The 22,159-nt window shown below is 42.9% G+C and overlaps 1 protein-coding gene across 2 annotated transcripts in view; it reads right to left on the bottom strand.

The window, feature by feature from the left end:
• The window catches only part of BTRC (beta-transducin repeat containing E3 ubiquitin protein ligase), a 173,254-nt gene that overhangs the window by 107,549 nt on the left and 43,546 nt on the right, over positions 1-22,159 (bottom strand). For both annotated transcript variants that reach the window (XM_081104786.1, XM_081104787.1), the window contains exon 2: positions 4,789-4,896. In XM_081104786.1, the coding sequence (XP_080960912.1) occupies positions 4,789-4,896 (108 nt within the window). The remainder of the gene's footprint in view (positions 1-4,788; positions 4,897-22,159) is intronic.

Raw genomic sequence — 22,159 nt, 5'->3', positions numbered from 1 at the left:
TTTTGATTAAAACCAGAGACAACCCTGACAGTGACAGTGAATTTGTTCAGAATTCTTAGATTCAAGATTGCTTTAGACCAACTTTTTCTTGGTATCTTGGTTCCAAGACAGATGATGTTAACTTGTATAATTTTTAATTGCATACATTATCTTTACCACTTATCTAATATAGTTAAAATCATCAGAATTTATTGAATCCAAACTACTAAAAAGTACTTTTCAGAGTACAGTGGGGGTCAATGGATAAGTGCAAGAATTCTGCTTTCAAGGCATTTTCTAGCACAACATTTCTCACTATTACACTAGGAATGTATTAACTATCTAGGGTCTACTGAATTCCCATCCCAACATCCCAGGGTTGGAAGAGGTATCGGGTGGCAACATAGTAGAGTCTCACTGTGGTTTTAATTTGCATTTCTCTGATGACTAAAAATATTAAGCATCTTTTCATATGCTTATTTGCCATTTGTATATCTTTTTGGTAATGTATCCACTCAAAATTTTTTTGCCCATTAATTGCCCATTATTTTATTGGGTAGTTTATCTTACTACTGTGTTGTAAGAGTTCTTTATATACATATTCTGAATACAAGTCTTTTATCAGAAATGTGTTTTACAAATGTTTTCTCCCAGTCAGTGCCTTACCTGTTTGACTTCTAAACAGTGTCTTTTGAAAAGCAGAAGTTTTAAACTGTGATAAATTCAATTTACCATTGATTTCTATAAGGCTCATGTTTTTTGTGTTTTATTGAAAAAAATCTTTTTTTTTTAAATATATTTTATTGATTTTTTACAGAGAGGAAGGGAAAAGGATAGAGAGTTAGAAACATCAAAGAGAGATAAACATCGAGCAGCTGCCTCCTGCACACTCCCTACTGGGGATGTGCCTGCAACCAAGGTACATGCCCTTGACCGGAATCGAACCTGGGACCTTTCAGTCCGCAGGTCGACGCTCTATCCACTGAGCCAAACCGGTTACGGCGAAAAAATCTTTTGCCTAACCCAAAGCCACAATGATTTTTCCCTCCTCTCTCATTTTCTTCTGTTAGTTTTATAATCTTAGCTCATATTTAGGTCTATGATCTGGTTAGAGCTAATTCTTGTATATGGTATAGTGTAACAGTTGAGGGTCATTATTTTGCACTTACCTGACCAATTGTTCCAGCATGATTTGTTGAGCAGACTGAGAACAATTCATTAATATAACAGAATACAAATTCAGTCAGACAATTTCAGATTTTATACCGCAACTAATCATTTAGCAATTACAACTACCTGAAAAGGTATTATATTAAAATACCTCTCCCTTCTGTGTGAGGCTGGATATTCTTCATATATTTCAACCAAGACACTACATCACAACAGACTGAATACAGAAGCAGAAATGAGAATCCAGCTATCTTTTATTAACCTAGACATTAAAGAGATTTATAAATAGCATTGTAATACAATGCATCTTAGTTTTAAAAAGTTATTTTTTATAAAAATATTTTATTTGCATGAATATATAATGGGTTTATTATAGCTATTTTAAATAAATTAATAAATTAATATTTAATTTTTTTTCTCAGTTGTAATTTTGAGCATAGTAGCTATCGATAGATATAGCCAACATAAACAAAAGCACTTTGGGGTCCTCAATAATTTTAAGAATGCAAAGGTATCCTGTGACCAAACAAAACTGCCACCATCTCTCTCTTCAGTTGCTTAGCTTTACTATAGCAAGCAATGCATCTAAAGGCCTGTAGGCCAAACTGTTTAAATCCTTTCAACAACTCACTACTCTTCTTAGCATCAAGCCTAATCCTGCATGATCAAGATTCTCCATTCTCCTCATTCTCTGATACAACAGTCTTTTTTCAACTGTCTTTAAATATACCAACTTCCATCAGTTCTCAGGGCCTTTCCACTGCTTCTTTCTTAGGCCTGAAATGTTTCCCCCTTGTCCCCTTTCCCTAATTAATTCTTTCTCGAACACTGATTACCTGAACATCTTTAACCCCACCCTCAGGTTAAATCAGGTTCCTCTTTTATATATTCTTATTCTTATGGCTCCCTGCACATTTCCTTCATAGATTTATCAGTTTGGGAGATTAGTTTTAGAATTATGTGATTTAATAGCTCTCTCATAGTAAAATCTTATATAATAAAAGCCTAATATGCTAAGTGTCCGGTCATCCGTTAAACCAATCAAAGCGTAGTATGCTAATAATATGCTAAGACCACTCAATCTCTCGCTATGACGTGAACTGGCCACCAGGGTGCAGACAGTCGACCGGTCAACCAGTTGCAATGATGCGCACTGACCACCAGGGGGCAGATGCTATGACTGGTAGGTTAGCTTGCTGCTGGGGTCTGGCCAATTGGGACTGAGCGAGATGGGCTGGACATACCCTGGAGCCCTCCCACGGTCCCTCCCCAGCTGGCCAACCTCCCACGTCCCTCCCCCGCCCTGATCATGCACCAGTGGGGTCTCTCGGCCTGGCCTGCCCCCTCTCGCAATCCAGGACCCCTCGGGGGATGTTGGAGAGCCGGTTTCGACCTGATCCCCGCACGCCAGGCCGAGGGACCCCACTGGTGCACAAATTCATGCACCGGGCCTTTAGTATAAATATAATCCTATATACAAAACTACTAAATAAAATTTTGCCTATGTGTTGCAGTATTTTTCCAATAGTTATCATCAGGTCGTCAAAGTAGTCCCTAACCTATGTGTAGTGGAAAATTACCCTTATCCAAAGAGAGTTCTGGCCTTTGACCTTGGCTACTGGAAGGTGGTATCTAGGCCAGGGAACTTCTTACCTAAAAGAAGTGTTTTTTCTTGCCTGGGGCCTTTGGCCATTGGACATATGTGATTCATGATGGGGGCTTTGTGCCACACTTTAGCAGTTCCAATCCTACGAGGAAATGGAGACTAAAAGCATTAGTATGATTGACAGGAGGGGCTAAAGACTAAAGGTCAGTATGTGGGCAGTTTGTAATTGAGTCCGAATAAAAACTCTGAACACCAAAGGCTTGGGTGAATTTCCCTGGTTGACAACATCCTATGTATTGTCACATACTGTGGCCTGAAAGCAGTAATGCCATCCACAACTCCATGGGGAGAGGATGACAGAAAGTTCTACATTTGGAGCCCTCCAGATTTTGCCTATATATTTCCTCTTTTGGCTAATTTTAACCTGTATCTTCTTCCTGTAATAAAACGTAAATATAATAGCTTTCAGTGAGTTCCGTGAGTGTTTTCTGGTGAATTGTCAAACCTGAGGGTGGTCGTGGGGGCTCCCTGAAACTGGTGTCTCAAGTGAGGGCAGCCTTTTAGGAACTATTCTTGCAGTTTGGTTAAACTCATTGCAAAGCACCCCTCCCCCCAAAAAAAGATTAAAAACCAATAAAATAAAGTTTCTTGAGAGCAGGAACTTTATCAATATAATACAATGTAAAAAATATAAGATATTTGAAACAATTGATATTCTCAGGTTATCAATATTCTGTAACACAGCAATAATGCTAATGATGATGAAGATGAAGATGATAAAAACAGCAACCATTTATTGCATGTCCTTACTATATATAGTCTTCATTTACAGATGAGGAACATGAGGATTAAATGACTTGCTCAGGACCATACCACTAGTGAGAGACAGTAGGCAAGCCCTGATTTAACTAATTTTAAAGTCTATATACTTTACTATATTGTATCTCATAAGACAAGCAAAGGAACTTTAATATTATATTTTGCAAAGGACAATTAGAAATACTATATAGCATTATCATCACTAAAATAGTATCATTAAAGACTAGCAACTGTTACCACTGTTCAGGAGTGTGGAATACTTAAGTTCCCCTCTTTTAACTAAGACTTAGTTATAAGCATTCTGATGCTTACTTGAGCATATCTTTGAAATTCTTCTACATAAAATATAAGCTACATAGATTAAAAACAAATAAAAACACTAATTGGTTATGTATCAAATGCTAAACACAAATTCCAAATACCTAAGGTGGATAGATAACACTTCTGCCAAGAAAACCGCCAAATATGGTACGTTAATCTGTAAACAATGGGGCACCAAGCTCTTCTATTTTCCTCTACAAATTTTCCCATTCTCTTTCTCTACAGTTTTCTCTCACATCCTAGAAATGCCTTAATGGCCTCTAAGAAAGGCTGAAGAGAACTAGAATCTGTTGGTCCATGCAAGATCAGTTTGACTGTCTCAAGCTGAATTCTGTACTCAAAGGTCTTAAAGGCCTTTCTACCTTGAAACAAGACCTGTTAAGATATAGACACAGTTCTTACCAAAAAAAAAAGGTGTATACATATAATTTATAGTAGTATAGTAACCAGAAGACACTCAGACAGAGCACTTTATATTTTTGGTAATCATAAGAAAAACATAAGAAGGTATTTGAGCAACTGGCTATAAGTGATTAATTACATTACTTATCTTTATGTAGGTCCAGAGCAAACATTACATATCAAATGCTATTTGTTGAGATTACTTTAAAATTCACTATCATACTCCTGCTAGATATGAAAACCAATAGTGAAAAGTTGTGCTATGTCAACTTTGACAAACCAATCATGATAATAAAAATGTCTTAAGAGTGAATCAATCTGGATCTACATTAGAAATTAATCATTAAAGAGTACCGAGTGATGTGAAATAAAGACAATATGAAGGAGAAAAGGTGAACATAAGTAAAGCATGGAAAAGAAGGAGGGACACACTCATGAATTAGACACACACACTGAAGCCCGCAAATAACCCACAGAGACAGAGAAAGTACCTGGAAAGCTGTGAGTGCGCCAGTCCCTGGGTTATACAGGCATCGCAGCGAAGGCATGCTGTCCGCCAGGCTGGAGCAGCCCAGCCACAGAGACCTGGGCATAGAGCACTGCAGAGAGAGGACAACTATGAGATGGGACAGTATGAGACAGGATGGTACAGATTACAGGAATTTTCAAGGCTTGGCTGAATGCAATATTCCAGTTGTAGCTGCCCTTTATGATAGAAACATCTTCAAGAAAATACTACTTATTAGTTCTAATCCCACAGAGAGACTCAAAAGGAGCACTAATTGCCAAAAAGCAAGGGGAGAAAGGTTATAGGTCAAAACCAAAATATTTAGTAAAACTTTTTGTCTCTGTTCTTCTCTGTATGAGTGTAAAGGAAATCCAATTCTTAACCTAATTAATCAATTCTTTTCCTCTATACATCTCAACTCATCCCCATAAATTCATCACAGGGTGAAATCTTGTGCAGACTAAGCAAAAAAAGAAATAGTTCATGTTAGCATTTCAATATTAAGAATGGTAAATTATAAAACAAAATACGAAGGAAAATTAAAGTGTTTTACTTTTAGAAGAAAAAGTATTATCCTCCAGCTTTGACAGCAACTCTGTACAATTTGCATATATTTTATGTATCTTGTTAGTCTGCTATTCATTAACCAAAATGCATAGTTGCCATAGCAGTTGCCTCTTCATCTTTCCAGATAGATTAAAGGGGGTTGGGATGGGGGGAGGGAGGGCAAGAAACAACCCAAACAGAAGGGAATACAGCAGCAAAGAAAGGAGAAAGAAAGACAGAAAAGAAAAAAAAAAAAGAGAGAGAGAGAACCCCAATGCTGCTGGTATTAAAACCTTCTAAGCAAAAATGTATGTGTGAAAATAAATATACATATAGTGTATTTAGTATCAAAATAAGGGAGAAATTATGATTTCTAGTAATATTAATGAAACAATGTTATTGCTCCTATAGTTTTACAAAACACATTATGTTTTAGAAGTTTAATATTCTTCAATTTTCTTTAAAAGTATCCCAGGCTGAAGTTTTGTTCGTCAACTTGGGTACTATTACAGTCTAGTAATCCTAAAAAATTTAAATACCCAATAATAGCACATATAAAAACAGGAATACATATTTTAAAATATAGCAGTCGATGCACATAATACTAGCCTTTATAAGTTTGGAAATATTAAATATCATTATGGGGCTTTTCTCTTCTTAAAATACTCTAGTTTCAAGAATTAATATTAGAAAACAAAATAGAGTATTCATTATTCACACAATCTATAACTGACATAACAATAGTAAGGACACCAAAAAATAATGTGGTCTTTCAGATCATTACTTCCTCGTTTTATAATTTAGATGATTGATGTCCAAGTATTTATCCATGATCATGAATTTAGAAAGTAGAGAAGTAGGAACTAGAATCCTACCCTATTGCTTCTCAGTGTAGAACTCTTCCTCCTGACTCCATCCAGCCATAGGTCATAAAGTGGAGACATCACACTTTAAAGAAGGGTATCTGCTAAAGGTATCAGCAGATAACATACTAACCAAAACAGCTAAAATGCTTTGAACTCCTTCAACAGTGATGGCGAACCTTTTGAGCTTAGCGTGACAGCATTTTGAAAAACCCTAACTTAACTCTGTGCCGTGTCACATATAGAAATTTTTTGATATTTGCAACCATAGTAAAACAAAGACTTATATTTCTGATATTTATATTATATATTCAAATGCCACTTAACAAAGAAAAATCAACCAAAAAAATGAGTTTGTGTCACCTCTGACACGCGTGTCATAGGTTCACGATCACTGTCCTACAACAATCTCCTAACATTGTTCACTGTTTCCAATGTTTCTTTACCTCAAGCTACAATCCATTTTACAAACAGCACCTAAATAAAATAACTGTATTCACTTTGTTATTATGTCACTCTGGTCAATAATTCATAAAGCCTCCCTGTATCTATTGTATGAAATCCAAGCACTCTATTAATCTGACCTTTCCCCACTGCCTAGGTATTAATTCACCTTCTCTGTCCTTCCAATTGGCCTAGCACTCTAGCTAATTAACTACCTTGACATTTTTTCAAATCCCCTTACCTCTGACTGGGAAGCATTAAGTTCTTCACTAAAGTAACTTTTGTGAGTAAATAAAATTAAATATTTCTAAGTAATGTTTCAGTCATTTATTCAACAAGATTTATTGAGCATCTTCCTTATACTCAGCACTGTTCTAGGTAGAAGGATAGAACAATGAACGAGAGAGACAAAAATCCTTTACATTCAAGTGACACTCTCTCAACCTTAAATTCTTTTATATTTAAACTAGAGGCCTGGTGCACAAAAATTTGCCCTTAGCCCAGTCTGTGCCCTCTCGCAGTCTGGGACCCCTTGGGAGGTAACGACCTGCTGGCTTAGGCCTGCTCCCGGGTGGCAGAGGGCAGGCCCAATCCCTAGGTGCAGCCCCTGGTCGGGCTCAGAGCAGGGCCGATTGGGGAGTTGGGGCGCTGCCCCCTGTCATGCACAGAGCAGGGTGGATTGCGAGGTTGAGATGCCACCCTCAGTCACGCTCAGGGTAGGGCCGATTGGGCGGTTGGGGCACCGCCCCCTGTCACACTCAAGGCAGGGTCGATGGGGAGCTTGCAGCGCCACCCCCTGTCACGCACAAAGCAGGGCCAATCAGGGGGTTGGGGCGCTGCCCCCTGTCACACACAGAGCAGGGCCGATCAGGGGGTTGGGGCGCCGCACCCTGTCACACTCAGGGCAGGGCCGATGGGGAGGTTATGGCTCTACCCCGTCACACACAGAGCAGGGCCTGTGGGGGGGTGCGGGGGGTTGTGGCGCCGCACCCTGTCACACACAGAGCCGCAGGGCGATCAGGGGTTTTGGGCGCTGCCCCCTGTCATGCTGATCCTGGTGCTGGGAGGCATATTCCCCTTTTACTATATAGGATAGAGGCCTGGTGCACGGGTGGGGGCCGGCTGGTTTGCCCTGAAGGGTGTTCTGGATCAGGGTGGGGGTCCCCACTGGGGTGCCTGGCCAGCCTGGGTGAAGGGATGATGGCTGTTTGCAGCTGGTCACACACCCTTCAGGGTGGGGGTCCCCACTGGGGTGCCTGGCCAGTCTGGGTGAGGGGCTGAGGGCTGTTTTCAGGCTGGCGGGTGACTGAAGCTCCCAACTGCTCCTTTTTTTTCTTTTTTCTTTTTTCTTCTGGGCCAGCTTTAGCTCTGAGGCTTGGCTCCAGCTCTTAGTCCTCCGCTGCTGAAAGCAGGTATCTGGTTTGTTTGGGTTCTATAATCTAAACACTGTTTCAACTCCAGCTCTGAGATCCTGGCTGGCTGAAAGCCGGTTTCTGGGGTTTTGTTTAGCTTCTATATTTGTAACAATGTTTCAAACTGCAAGCTCAGAGGCCAACAGCGGCAGGTGGGGAACGTTGGAGTCCTCCATCACAGAAGCAAGCAAGCCTCATGTTCGCTTCAAGCTGCCTGGCTCCAGGCCGCCATCTTGGCTGGCAGTTAATTTGCATATCGCCCTGATTAGCCAATGGGAAGGGTAACGGAGGTATGGCTAATTACCATGTTTCTCTTTTATTAGATAGGATTTGTTAATGTAAAAGAAATTTGTTGTAAGTTTCTCTCGTTGTTAATGAGAGACAATATACACTTTATTAAGCAATTACTTCTGTGTGTGCTAGATAGAATAAAGTCTCATTCTGAAGGAGAGACTGAATTTGAGAAAAGTGGAAGAGGGAGAAGAGTATACAAAAAGGGAGAATAAAATACAAAAAAAGAAAAAGAAAATAATGAAGTAGGCACTGGAAGGTAACCTGTCACTCCTCCCCATTCCCTTCTCAAGAGGAAGATGGCTCAAACACTTCTAGCCATACTGAAGCCACCTGCATGAGCTTCTCTTTTTTATTAAAATATGCATATTTACTTGTATTTGTGAAAGTTCCTTTATAAGTTTTTAAGGCATTCCTCTTTTAAATGTTTGTCTCCTTCATTTTATATTAGATCCTGTGTTATTTTTGTAGTATGTACTTGCTTAATTATCATCTGACTTTCCTTGCTGTAACTCATCCTAATATTCTCCCTCATTCAGTCATCTCTAGCTTCCATCAAAACTCCTTACTAAGAATTTGAAAGGGCTTATCCCATCCCCTTGAACTAAAATTTCAAATTAAAGTTATAATTAATAATGAGCCACATATACCCAGGAAAGCCACTAGATATACTAGTGTGATTTCTAAAATAGCATTAACTTGTAAATACCACACAGAGGATACATTCCTGATTATTACAAGACAACTGGTGTGGATATAAAAACTGCACTTGAATATAGTCAGATCTACACATTACCATAAGATTTTATATATTATAGCTCAATTTCATAACCAATTTTCAAATTGGTTTGTATTGTAACAATTAATCTTACCCCTACTGGTAAATGCTACTTTAAAACATTGAGGAAAAAATATAATTACAAAATTAATGGAATAGGGTATAACTTCTACATCTTTTTTCCTTCTATCTTCACATGTAGGAGCATTTTCTACAGAAAAGAAAATCAAAGGAAATTTGGTTAATAAGTAACTGAGTGAAAAGGGTTGCCACTGTGGTTACTATTCCTATGTATTTTATATACAAGGTGGGGCAAACATAGGTTTATAGTTGTGAGTACGAGAAACATAGTTTATTCTTGTATTATTTACTAGTGGCCCGGTGCATGAAATTGGGGCTGGGGGAGTTGTCCCTCAGCCGGGCCTGCACCCTCTGCAATCTGGGATCCCTCTCACAATCCGGGACTGCTGGCTCCTAACTGCTCGCCTGTCTGTCTGCCTGCTTGATTGCCCCTAACCGCTTCTGCCTGCCAGCCTGATCACGCCCTAACCACTCCCCTGCTGGCCCGATCGCCCCCAAATGCCCTCCCCTGCAGGCCTGATTGCCCCCAACTGCCCTCCCCTGCAGGCCCGGTCACCCCCAACTTCCCTCCCCTGCCGGCCCGGTCGCCCCCAACTGCCCTCCCCTGCTGGCCCGATCACCCCCAACTGCTCTCCCCGCCAGACTGATTGCCCCCACTGCCCTCCCCTGCTGCAACCCGCCTCCTCCACCGGGACCCACCTCCTCCACGCAAGGCAGCGGAGACGCTGGGACTGGCCTTATCCACATCACATGGAGTTGTGGGACCCCAAGGCCTCACCACATGGAGCGGCTACCGGGCCCCACCTCCGCTGTATGTACGGCCATCTTATGGTGGCCATCTTGTGATGATGTCATGTGTGAGGGCCACCTAGGCTTTTATTAGTATAGATTGTATTGTTTTCCATACGAATAACTGTAAACCTACATTTGCCCCACCCTGTATTTCAGAGCCATCCTAATTGGTTAATTTCTGATAAAGATGTATAACAGCCCTAGCTGGTTTGGCTCAGTGGACAGACCGTTGGCCTGCAGACCAAAGGGTCCCAGTTCGATTCTGGTCAAAGGCACATACCTCGGTTGCAGGTTCCTCCCTGGCCTGGGCTCTGGTCAGGGCACCTGCAGGAGGCAACCAATCAATGTGTTTCTCTCACATAGATGTTTCTCTGTCTTTCCCTCTCTCTTCCACTCTCCCTAAAAATCAATGGAAAAATATCCTCGGGCGAGGATTAACCACTCTGTCCTTCAATTTTAATAAATAATCCCCTTTAAAATGCCCAGAAAGTATACACAGTTTTCAACTTAAAATTTGGGCTGGAAAAGTTTACTTCTCCTTGCAAATTATATTTAAATTCCTGAGGTTTTATAAACCTAAAAAAAATTTTTTAATTAAAAAAAAAGCAGGTTCTAAACTAAGCTGCAATCCAGCAACTACGTTCTCATGTTTAAATATTTAACTTCTATTAACTGTTAAAGGACTTGTGAATTCCTTAAATGTTTCTCCTATGCAATCTCAAAAGTTACCACAAAGTTTGGATCATACATGCACCCCCCATCCTACACAAATCCAGCCATACACAGCACACACTAGCTTCTTCAGCTCATATTCCACTTAACTTCATCCCAATTAACTCTCTTTTGCAAAATCAAAGAAAGTTGAAGAAAATAATAATGTCTTACAACTGACATATGTTACCCAACTGAATGAGTTTACCACCTTTTAAAAAGTATACACCGCATTTTTGAAATGCTGAACCTTGTTTTCTACTACTTGAAAGAATGAGAAAAAGAGAATGAAATATTGTGACAAAGGTCTTCCAGTGCTTCAAGGAGAATGTAGTATCTAGTGCCCATCAGGTTCAACAGCAGGAATTCATTTTCACAGAGAACACTAAAAAACTTGACTCCTCCCTCTACTTGGCTGCCTGGAGAGAAGGCACAGTTCCTCTTCACTGATAAAGGGCCCTGCAGGCAAAGGGCTGGCCTCAGCATTTACTATATGAAAGCTGAATGACAAAATCTCCTAAATTCAGGTCCCTGTTGGTCAACTTTTAGGAGTAATAGAAGCTATAATAATCAACAATAAAAAGATTGCTGCAGTGAGAGTTTATGTATCCTTAAGCCATGGAACAGAAGAATTCCCTTTTCACTACTATATCAACTAAAAAATTCAGGCCAAGAGGACTACAGTATTCCATAAGCCATATAATACATTCAGACTTTACCTATACAAATTCAATAATTGCCTCTTAAGAATTCCAATTTAGTTCACTCACTTTAAAAATGAAACTCCCACCTGTCATAGAGGATAATCATAGCTGCACCTTATTGCACAGGTTGTGGTACAATTAAAATCAAGGATCTAAAAACTTCAAGTACAAAAGAAAAAAAAGTCAAGTGTCATCAGAGGGGTTACCAACAGCAGGGTTCCAAGAATGCCATTTACAGTTCAAACTGTTCTGGAAAGGCATTATGAACTACAGACCATGGAATCAATAAATCCATCGATCAAATTTATTTTCTTTTTCAAAAAATTGTATTTAATTTATTGGGGTGACATTGGTTAATAAAAACAGGTTTCAGGTGTACAATTCTCTAATACATTATCTGTATATTGTATCATGTGTTCACCACCCAAAGTCAAGTCTCCTTGTCCTTTACCCTCTTCTACCTCCCTCCACCACCCTTCATCAATAAAATTTACTGTTCATTACCAGAATGGACACAGATAGAGTACGAAGACAGAACCAAAATTGATCAGGCAAAAAGTGTTCGCCAGATATTGTGCTAGAATCTTTAAATACATTATTTCACTTAATCATTACAACCCCGTCAAAGAGTTATTAAAATCTTCACTTTAGCCTAACTGGTTTGGCTCAGTGGATAGAGCGTCGACCTGCGGACTAAAAGGTTCCAGGTTCGATTCCGGTCAAGGGCATGTACCTTGGTTGTGGACACATCCCCAGTAGAAGGTGTGCAGGAGGCAGCTGATCAATATTCTCTCTCATCAATATTTCTAACTCTCTATCCTTCTCCCTTTCTCTCTGTAAAAAAATCAATAAAATACATATTTTTTAAAATCTTCACTTTAATGAGAAAGTAAACTCAAAATCAGAGAAATTACAGTGACTAAATGTCAATGGCAGAAATAAGACCCCAATGTGTTAGTCTCTCGAAATCCATAGATTCACCACTACAAAGACCTGTTCTCAAGTAGTTTACACTCTATTTTAAGGAGATAAATTAACTAACACAAATAATAACTACAAGGAAACGTATTAAACTGTGTTAGATAAAAGGTGTTATAAAAGTTTAGTTAACATTTTTAATTTTTTAAAAAGTTCAGACACAAGCTGTTATTTTAAGACTTGTTACTGTATACAATTACATGTGTTTGCTTCCTCTGCCAGAATATATTCCTCAGAGATGAGTCATAGCTTACCTTTTTAAAAATCTCCAGTATCTGGCCATAGTAGATGCTCAATAAATGTGTGCTGAAAGGTAAGAGATCAGTGAGAGCTACATACCACAGAAGAAATAAAGTATTTTTTGGTTTTTGGAACAGTGGCAAATGGATAAAGTAACACTGGTTACTTTACTGTGACTGATCTTAGTAGACTGGAAAGTGTGTATATTGGATAAAACTTTCACAAGTCACCATCTTACTCATCTGTCAAACAATCTACCAAGGTAAATAAGATACAGAGAGGTTAAATAAATTACTAAAAGTTGATGGGTAGCTAGCATGTGATAAAAATGGGATTCAAAGTTAGATATTCTGATAACCTAGGATAGTGACACATAAAAATGACACTTAAAAAGTTAGACATGGCCCTGGCCAGTGTGGATCGGTGGTTAGGGCACTGGCCAGCACATTGAAGGGTCTCGGGTTCGATTCCCGGTCAAGGGCATCAAACATAACTGGATTGCAGGTTTAATCCCCAGACCCGGTTGGGGTGAGTGCAGAAGGCAACCAATTGATGTCTCTCTGTTTCTCCCTCATCCCTTCCACTCTCTAAAAATCAATGGTGAGGACTAACAAACAAAAACAAACAAACAAACAAACAAACAAACAAAGGGAGCTGTGTCAGCAACAGGAGATGAGTTATATAGGATTAAATAAGGGGGCAGATCAAACACTAAGGATAATGAGAGCAAGGTTTATCATAATCAGAGAAGAGTTATAAAAACAGAAAGAAAACTAGAATGAATACTACGCTGCTAAACTAAAACTGAAGATATTGCTGTGAACTCAAAGCTTACTGTATAAATATAGACAGAAATCTAGGTAAATGGTGTACACACATACATACAAACATCTCTATCGTTGAGAAGACCCTGTAAAAGGAACACCATAATAGCAATGAGTACATTTAATGATTCAAAATCACTCTCCACTAACAAGAGTACCAGAGTTCCTTAGAACAATGGCTGATTCCAAGGCTTGGGCAGGGAAAATGTAAGTTACACTTAGAATACCTTCTTGTGGTATTCAGAGTAATGGAGACATGGCCAACATGAAAGGCTCTCACAGGCTAAATCTGGGACAGATGGAAAATCAAAATAAATAATGGTAATTATATATATAAAAGGCTAACATGCAAAATGTCCCTGCAGGGGTTTGACCAGGAGACCAGGAGTTCTATCGCTCGCTATGACGTGTGCTGACCACCAGGGGGTGGCGCGGAACGAAGGAAGGCCCCAGCCGGCAGCCAGGGAAAGGAGGCCCTGGCCAGCAGGCAGAAGGCCCTGATCGGCTCTGATCACCAGCCAGGCCTAGGGACTCTACCCGTGCCCAAATTTCATGCACTAGGCCTCTATAGATTATAATTGTGGCAGGCAAACTCTAACATGCCCCACTTCCTGGTATTTATAATCCTTGTGTAATCCTGCCCCAGTGCTTCTAGGTTACATAAAATTGTAACTTTTATTTTGCTAACAGATTCTATTGCCTTCTTGTCTTGCATATTTTATGAAGCAAGCAGTCATATGGGAGAGGTCCATGTGGCAAGGAACTGAGGGTGGCCTTCAGCTGACTGCTAGCTAGGAATTGAGGGCTCTCAGTATAACAGCCCTTGAGAAAAAGGAATTCTGCCAAAAACAACGTAAACTTGGAAGTGAACTTGCCCCAATCAAGCCTTCAAATGAGACCTCAGCCCTAGCCAACACCCTGATTACAGCCTTGTAAGAGACCTTGAAAAAGAGGACCCAGGTTAGGCATGCCCAGACTCCTGACCTAAAGAAACTGTAAGATAATAATGTGTGCTGTATGTTATTTTAAGCCACTAAATTTGTGGTATTTTGGTATGCAGAAAAAGATAATACAATAAACCACTGGATAAAGTAGATATCCATCACTCCATTAATGGTATAAAGAATAAACTGAAAGTTAAGTTTGATAAGGAATATGATACCTGAATAGTGTGAAAATATCTCCCCACATAATATGTATTACAAAGGAGAAAACAGTAACTTTATAGTGGAAAAACCTGGCTGGCATTTTTTTTTCCAGATATATTTTTATTGATTTCAGAAGAAGGAAGGGAGAAGGAGAGAGAGAGATAGAAACATCAATGATGAGAGAGAATCATTGATTGGCTGCCTCCTGCACACTTCCCACTGGGAATTGAGTCCCCAACCCAGGCATGTGCCTTGACCGGGAATCAATCTATCACCTCCTGGTTCATGGGTCGACACTCAACCACTGATTCACACCAGCTGGGCCTGGCTGACATCTTAGTCAAGTGATCAGCATCACCAATAATGAAACAAATTAAAATAATGTGTCACCTAACAGAATGCAATACAAAAAATACAGCATCACCTCTGTGATACTACTGCCAAAGATACATAACCTGCATCTAATCATAAGAAAACATCAGAAAAACCCACACTAAAATGCAATCTACAAAATAACTGGCCTGTAATTCTTAAAAATGTCAGTCATGAAAGTCAAGGAAAGACTAAAGAACTATCCCAGCCAAAACCAGTTTGGCTCAGTGGATAGAGTGTCGGCCTGCAGACTGAAAGGTCCCAGGTTCGAGTGCGGTCAAGGGCATGTACCTGGGTTGCAGGCACTTCCCCGTTGGGGGATGTGTAGGAGGCAGCTGATCGATGTTTCTCTCTCATCGATGTTTCTAACTCTCTATCTCTCCCTTCCTCTCTGTAAAAAATCAATAAAATATATTAAAAAAAAAAAAAAAAGAACTATCCCAGACTGAAGGAGGCTAAAGAGACATGACAACTAACTGCAACATGTGCCTCTGCACTAGGTCCTTTTGCTATAAAGGACCTTTATTGGGATTGCTAGAAAAATTTGAATGGAATCTATGGGTTAGTTGGCAGTCATGTATCAATATTAATTTTCTTATTTTTGATGGTTTTATTGGGTTGTATAAGAGAATGTTCCTGTTTGAACACACATCAAAGAAATTAGGAGTGATAATATCTCATGTAGTGCCTACTCCAAATGATTTATGGGGAAAATGTTAACCGCATTTTACTTGCAACTACTCTGTAAGTTTGATAATATTTAAAAATAATATGAAAAATTAATGAAAAATATATTGGGGTTTTCATTTTTACTATGATGTGGTAATTGTTTTTTTTAATGTTTATTGATTTTAGAGAGAGACAGGAAGGAAGAGAAACATCAGTGAGCAAGAACCATTGATCAGTTGCCTCCTGCAGTTGCCTACTGGAGATTGAGCCTGCAACCTGGGCATGTGCTCTAACCGGGACCTCTTGGTGCACGGGAAGACACTCAACCAACTGAAGCACACCAGCCAGGGTAGAGTAGTAATTGTTATCAGGCTAAATTTCATGCAGAAAAAGATAAATATAAAATACAGAAAACTATTTGAAGGCTAATGCAGCCAAAACTTGAGAAGCCAAAATCCTGACGTTCTATACACAATTCCCCCTGAGGCACTTGCTGAGTCAGGTTTTACATGCAGAGTTGGATGCTGAAAAATCAAGTCTGAAGCATATTTCAGCAATTTCATGGTGCTAAGGAGCCAAAAATTGGAGTATAGAGCCCATCAAGTACAAGGTGCCCAGGTTAAAAAAATTTTTTTTAGCCCTCGCAGGTTGCTCAGTGGTTAGAGCATTGACCCACAGACTAAAGGGTCACAGGTTCAATTTCAATCAAGGACACGTACCTCTGTTGCAGGCTCAATCCCCAGCCCTAGTCAGGATATGTGTAGGAAGCAACTAATGGATGTGTTTCTTTCACATTGATGTTTCTCTCTCTGTGTCTCCCCCCTCCCTTCCACTCTCTCTAAAAAATCAATGGGAAAAATATCCTCGGGTGAGGATTAACAATAACAACAACAAAAAAGAATAGCTTAGAAACAGATCAAGTGAGAATTAGTGAACAGGAAGAAAGGTCAGTAAGAACTATGAGGGAGCTATAAGCTCAACAACTCCTAGGACCCACACAGAACTGGGGAACTTTTATGTTCTGACCAGCCAGATTGCAGAAGCCTAATTTAACACTTGGGATATTCAGTAGGAACCCCAGAAAGCTCACACTTCACTGGTATGGATATGCTACACTAGTATAAAGGTTACACAGTAACCTACTTAGTAAAGCGTAAAGCATTAAGTTGATCTGCAAGAAACTTAACTGCTGGCTGAAATAAACAATATTCTTTTAAAAAGATAATAAAATACAAATATTGAATAATGCAACATTCACAATGTCTAAATCTAAAATTACTAGATAAGAAACAGTAAAATGTAACCCATAATGAGAAGGAATATCAGTCAATAGAAGCAGATCCATAAATGACAGAGATAATGAAATTAGCAGACCAAAACATTAAAATATCTGTTAGAATAGCATATATAATGAAGAGAACCACAGAATATAAAAAAATAAATGAAATAAAACTTCCAGAAAAGAAATATACAGTCTGCAATAATTTTCTGAGGTGGGATTAACAGTTGATTAAACACTGTAGAAAAAAAAGATCAGTGAACTTGAAGAAATAACAATATGCAAAATAAAGCACTAAGACAAAAAAGACTGGGGAAAAACTGAAAATGCTTCAGTGACCGACAGGAAATAATCAAGTGGTCCAACATATGTATAATTGGTATTCCCTTTAAAAAATCAGGGGACAGCCGAAACCGGTTTGGCTCAGTGGATAGAGCGTCGGCCTGCGGACTGAAAGGTCCCAGGTTCGATTCCGATCAAGGGCATGTACCTGGGTTGCGGGCACATCCCCGGTGGGGGATGTGCAGGAGGCGGCTGGTCGATGTTTCTCTCTCATCGATGTTTCTGACTCTCTATCTCTCTCCCTTCCTCTCTGTAAAAAATCAATAAAATATATTTACAAAAAAAAAAAAAAAATCAGGGGACAGGGCTTTGGAGGAAGCATAAAATATATTTGGAAAATGATAATACAATCTATAGAAAAATATTAAAAGTACCAGAAATATAAATATGTGGGTAAATATTTTAAAAATCATTCTCTTTTTAAATGTTATTTTTAAAATAATAAATAACCCTAGCCGGTTTGGCTCAGTGGATAAAGCATCGGCCTGTGGACTGCAAGGTCCCAGGTTTGATTCCAGTCAAGGGCACATGCCTGGGTTGCGGGCTCAATCCCCAGTAGGGGGTGTGCAGGAGGCAATCTATCAATGATTCTCTCTCATCATTGATGTTTGTATCTCTCTATTCCTCTCCCTTCCTCTCTGAAATCAATAAAAATATTTTAAAAATAAAAATAATAAACAATATAGGCAAAAATAATAATAAAGTATCCTATCTAATAAAAGAGAAACATGCAAATTGACCATAACCCCAACACCCTTCCCATTGGCTAATCAGCAGGATATGCAAATTAACTGCCAACCAAGATGGTGGCCGGCAGCCACACAGCTGAAGCAAACAGGAGGCTTGCTTGCTCCAGTGACAGAGGAAGCCAATGTTCCTGGCCTGCCGCTGCCAGCCTCTGAGCTGCACTCTAAGCAACTATGTTGCAATTATAGAAGCTAAACAAGCTCCAGAGACATGCTTTCAGCCAGCTTCGGCCTCAGAGCTTAGAGCTACAGTTATGGCAACAGAGTTTCAATTACAGAAGCCAAACAAACCTAGAAACCTGCTTTCAGCCAGCTTCGGCCTCAGAGCTTAGAGCTGCTGTGATGGCAACGGAGTTTCAATTATAGAAGCCAAACAGACCCAGAAACCTGCTATCAGCCCTCAGAGCTGGAGCCGGCTCTCAGCTCCAGTGACAGCTATAGAAGGTAAATAAATCCCAGAATAAAAAAAAAAAAAGAAAAAAAGGAGAGGCTGGGAGCTTAAGTTGCCCTCCAGCCTGAAAACGGCTGTCAGGCCCTCACCCAGACTGGCCAGATACCCCAGTGGGGATCCCCACCCTGAAGGGGGTGTGACCAGCTGCAAACAGCCTTCAGCCCGTCATCCAGGCTGGCCAGGCACCCAAGCGGGACCCCCACCCTGATCCGGGACACTTTCAGGGCAAACCAGCCGGCCCCCACCTGTGCACCAGGCCTCTATCCTATACGACAGGCAGGGTGGGACAGCGTGAGCTGCCATCCAGGCCCCATGTGCAGCCCTGGGCAGCAGGCCCCGCCCCCAGCCAGGACCCCTGTGTGCCACCTGAGCCCCCAGCCAGGACCCCCATGCCACCTAAGCCCCGCACTGCTAAGCCCCGCCCCCAGCCGGGACCCTATGACTATTGGAGAGCAGGAACGTGCCGCTGGGCCCTGGGTCGCTGTGGTGATCCGGCCACCAGTAAGTAGAAAAGTGAGGCCTGTAGGCAGCCCCAGCTGCGCCTGATCTGGGAGCAGGAAAGCAAGCCCGGCCTGCGGGCAGCCTCCAGCTGTGCCTTCTCCCCGGTCGCCATGAGGATCCGGGAGCAGGAAAGCAAGCCTGGCCTGCTGGCAGCCCCAAACTTTCCATGCTCCCCGGTCGCCATGGTGATCCGGGAGCAGGAAAGCAAGCCTGGCCTGTGGGCAGCCCCAAGCTAGGCCTGATACGGGAACAGGAAAGCCCGACCTGCGGGCAGCCCCCAGCTGGGCCTGCTCCCCGGTCGCCATGGCGATCCGGGAGCAGGAGAGCAAGCCTGGCCTGTGGGCAGCTCCAAGGTGGGCCTGCTCCCCAGTCGCCATGGCGACCCAGGAGCAGGAAAGCCCGGCTTGCAAGCAGCACTCCCATCCTGGCCATAGCTCAAGGGAGAGTAAAACATGTAGTGGAGGCCAGGAGCCTGAGAGATCAACACAAAGGGGCTCCTGCTCCAAGCCTCCATGGTGTGCTGGGGGCAGGCCCCGAGCAGACACACACACACACATACACACACACACACAGTGCCTGCTCTGAGCCTCCAATGTGGCTGGGGGCAGACCCCCAGTGGGGAGACACACACACACACAAACAAACACACACACACACACACACACACACACACACACACACACGGCAACTGCTTCGAGCCTACGTGGCGCGGCTGGGGGCAGGCCCTAGCAGACAGACAGACAGACACACACACACACACACACACACACACACACGGGACGCCTGCTCCAAGCCTCTGCTGCCAGACTGTGGCCATCAGTAGGACATCCACTGAGGGCTCCCGGACTGTGAGAGGGGCAGGCTGGGCTGAGGGAACCCCACCCCCAGTGCATGAATTTCGTGCACCGGGCCTCTAGTCTATCCTATCTAATAAAAGAGAAACATGGTAATTAGCGTACGACTGCTACCCTTCCCATTGGCTAATCAGAGCGATATTCAAATTAATTGCCAGCCAAGATGGCAGCCAGCAGCCAGGCAGCTGGAAGCTAACATGAGGCTTGCTTGCTTCAGTGATGGAGAACTCCAACGTTCCCCGCCTGCCTTGCAGGCCACTGAGCTTGCAGTTTGAAACATTGTAACAAATATAGAAGCTAAACAAAACCCCAGAAACCAGCTCTCAGCTGCCCGGGATCTCAGAGCTGGAGTTGATACAGTGTTTCGATTATAGAATCTAAACAAACCAGATACCTTCTTTCAGCAGCAGAGGCCTCAGAGCTGGAGCCAGAGCTAAAGCTGGCCCAGAATAAAAAAAGAAAAAAAAGAAAAAGAGGAGCAGTTGGGAGCTTCAGTCACCCACCAGCCTGAAAACAGTCATCATCCCTTCACCCAGGCTGGCCAGGCACCCCAGTGGGTACCCCCACCCTGATCCAGGACACCCTTCAGGGCAAACTAGCTGGCCCCCACCAGTGCACCAGGCCTCTATCCTATATAGTAAAAGGGTAATATGCCTCCCAGCACCAGGATCAGCGTGACAGGGGGCAGCCCCCAAACCCCCTGATTGCCCTGCAGCTCTGTGTGTGACAGGGGGTGGGGCCACAACCTCCCTATCCACCCTGCGGCTCTGTGTGTGAGAGGGTGCGGCGCCCCAACACCCCCCACGGGCCCTGCTCTGTGTGTGATGGGGTAGAGCCATAACCTCCCTATCGGCCCTGCCCTGAGTGTGACAGTGGCGGCGCCCCAACCCCCTGATCGGCCCTGCTTTGTGGGTGATAGAGGGCAGTGCCCCAACCCCCGGATTGGCCCTGCTCTATGCATGACAGGGGGTGGCGCCGCAACCTCCCCATCGACCCTGCCTTGAGTGTGACAGGGGGCGGTGCCCCAACCCCCCAATCGGCCCTACCCTGAGCATGACTGAGGGTAGCATCGCAACCTCCCAATCCGCCCTGCTCTGTGCATGACAGGGGGCGGCGCCCCAACTCCCCAATTGGCCCTGCTCTGAGCCCGACCAGGGGCTGCACCTAGGGATTGGGCCTGCCCTCTGCCACCCAGGAGCAGGCCTAAGCCATCAGGTCGTTATCTCCCAAGGGGTCCCAGACTGAGAGAGGGCACAGGCCGGGCTGAGGAACCCCCCTTACCCCGAGTGCACAAATTTTTGTGCAATGGGCCTCTAGTCCTATCTAATAAAAGAGAAACATGGCAATTGGCGTACGACCACTACCCTTCCCATTGGCTAATCAGCGAGATATGCAAATTAACTGCCAGCCAAGATGGCGACCGGCAGCCAGGCAGCTTCAAACTAACTTGAGGCTTGCTTGCTTCAGTGACGGAGGACTGCAACATTCCCTGCCTGCCTTGCCGGCCTCTGAGCCTGCAGTTTGAAACATAGTTACAAATATAGAAGCTAAACAAAACCCCAGAAACCAGCTTTCAGCGAGCTGGGATCTCAGAGCTGGAGTTGATACAGAGTTTCGATTATAGAACCTAAACAAACCAGATACCTTCTTTCAGCAGCAGAGGCCTCAGAGCTGGAGCCAGAGCTAAAGGTGGCCCAGAATAAAAAAGAAAAAGAAAAAAAGGAGCGGTTGGGAGCTTCAGTCCCAGCCTGAAAACAGCCCTCAGCCCCTCACCCAGACTGGCCAGGCACCCCAGTGGGGACACCCACCCTGAAGGGTGTGTGACCAGCTGCAAACAGCCATCATCCCCTCACCCAGGCTGGCCAGCCACCCCGGAGGGGACCCCCACCCTGAAGCGTGTGTGATCAGCTGCAAACAGCCGTCATCCCCTCATCCAGGCTGGCCAGGCACCCCAGTGGGGACCCCCACCCTGAACCAGGACACCCTTCAAGGCAAACCAGCCAGCCCCCACCCATGCACCAGGCCTCTATTCTATATAGTAAAAGGGTAATATGCCTCCCAGCACTGGGATTAGCGGAGCCGTGAGGCCTCCAGGCACCAGGATCAGCGTGACAGGAGGCAGCGCCCAAACCCCCTGATCGCCCTGCGGCTCTGTGTGTGACAGGGGGCGGGGCCACAACCTCCCTATCGGCCCTGCTCTGTACCTGACAGGGGAAGGCGCCCCAACCCCCTGATTGGCCCTGCTCTGTACCTGATAGGGGGGAGCTCCCCAACTCCCTGATCGCCCTGCAGCTGTGTGTGTGACAGGGGGTGGTGCCCCAACTCCCC

Source organism: Myotis nattereri, assembly GCF_964212035.1.
Source record: "Myotis nattereri genome assembly, chromosome: 13".
NCBI classification, from domain to species: domain Eukaryota; kingdom Metazoa; phylum Chordata; class Mammalia; order Chiroptera; family Vespertilionidae; genus Myotis; species Myotis nattereri.
This window is presented reverse-complemented; position numbering and strand designations above follow the sequence as displayed.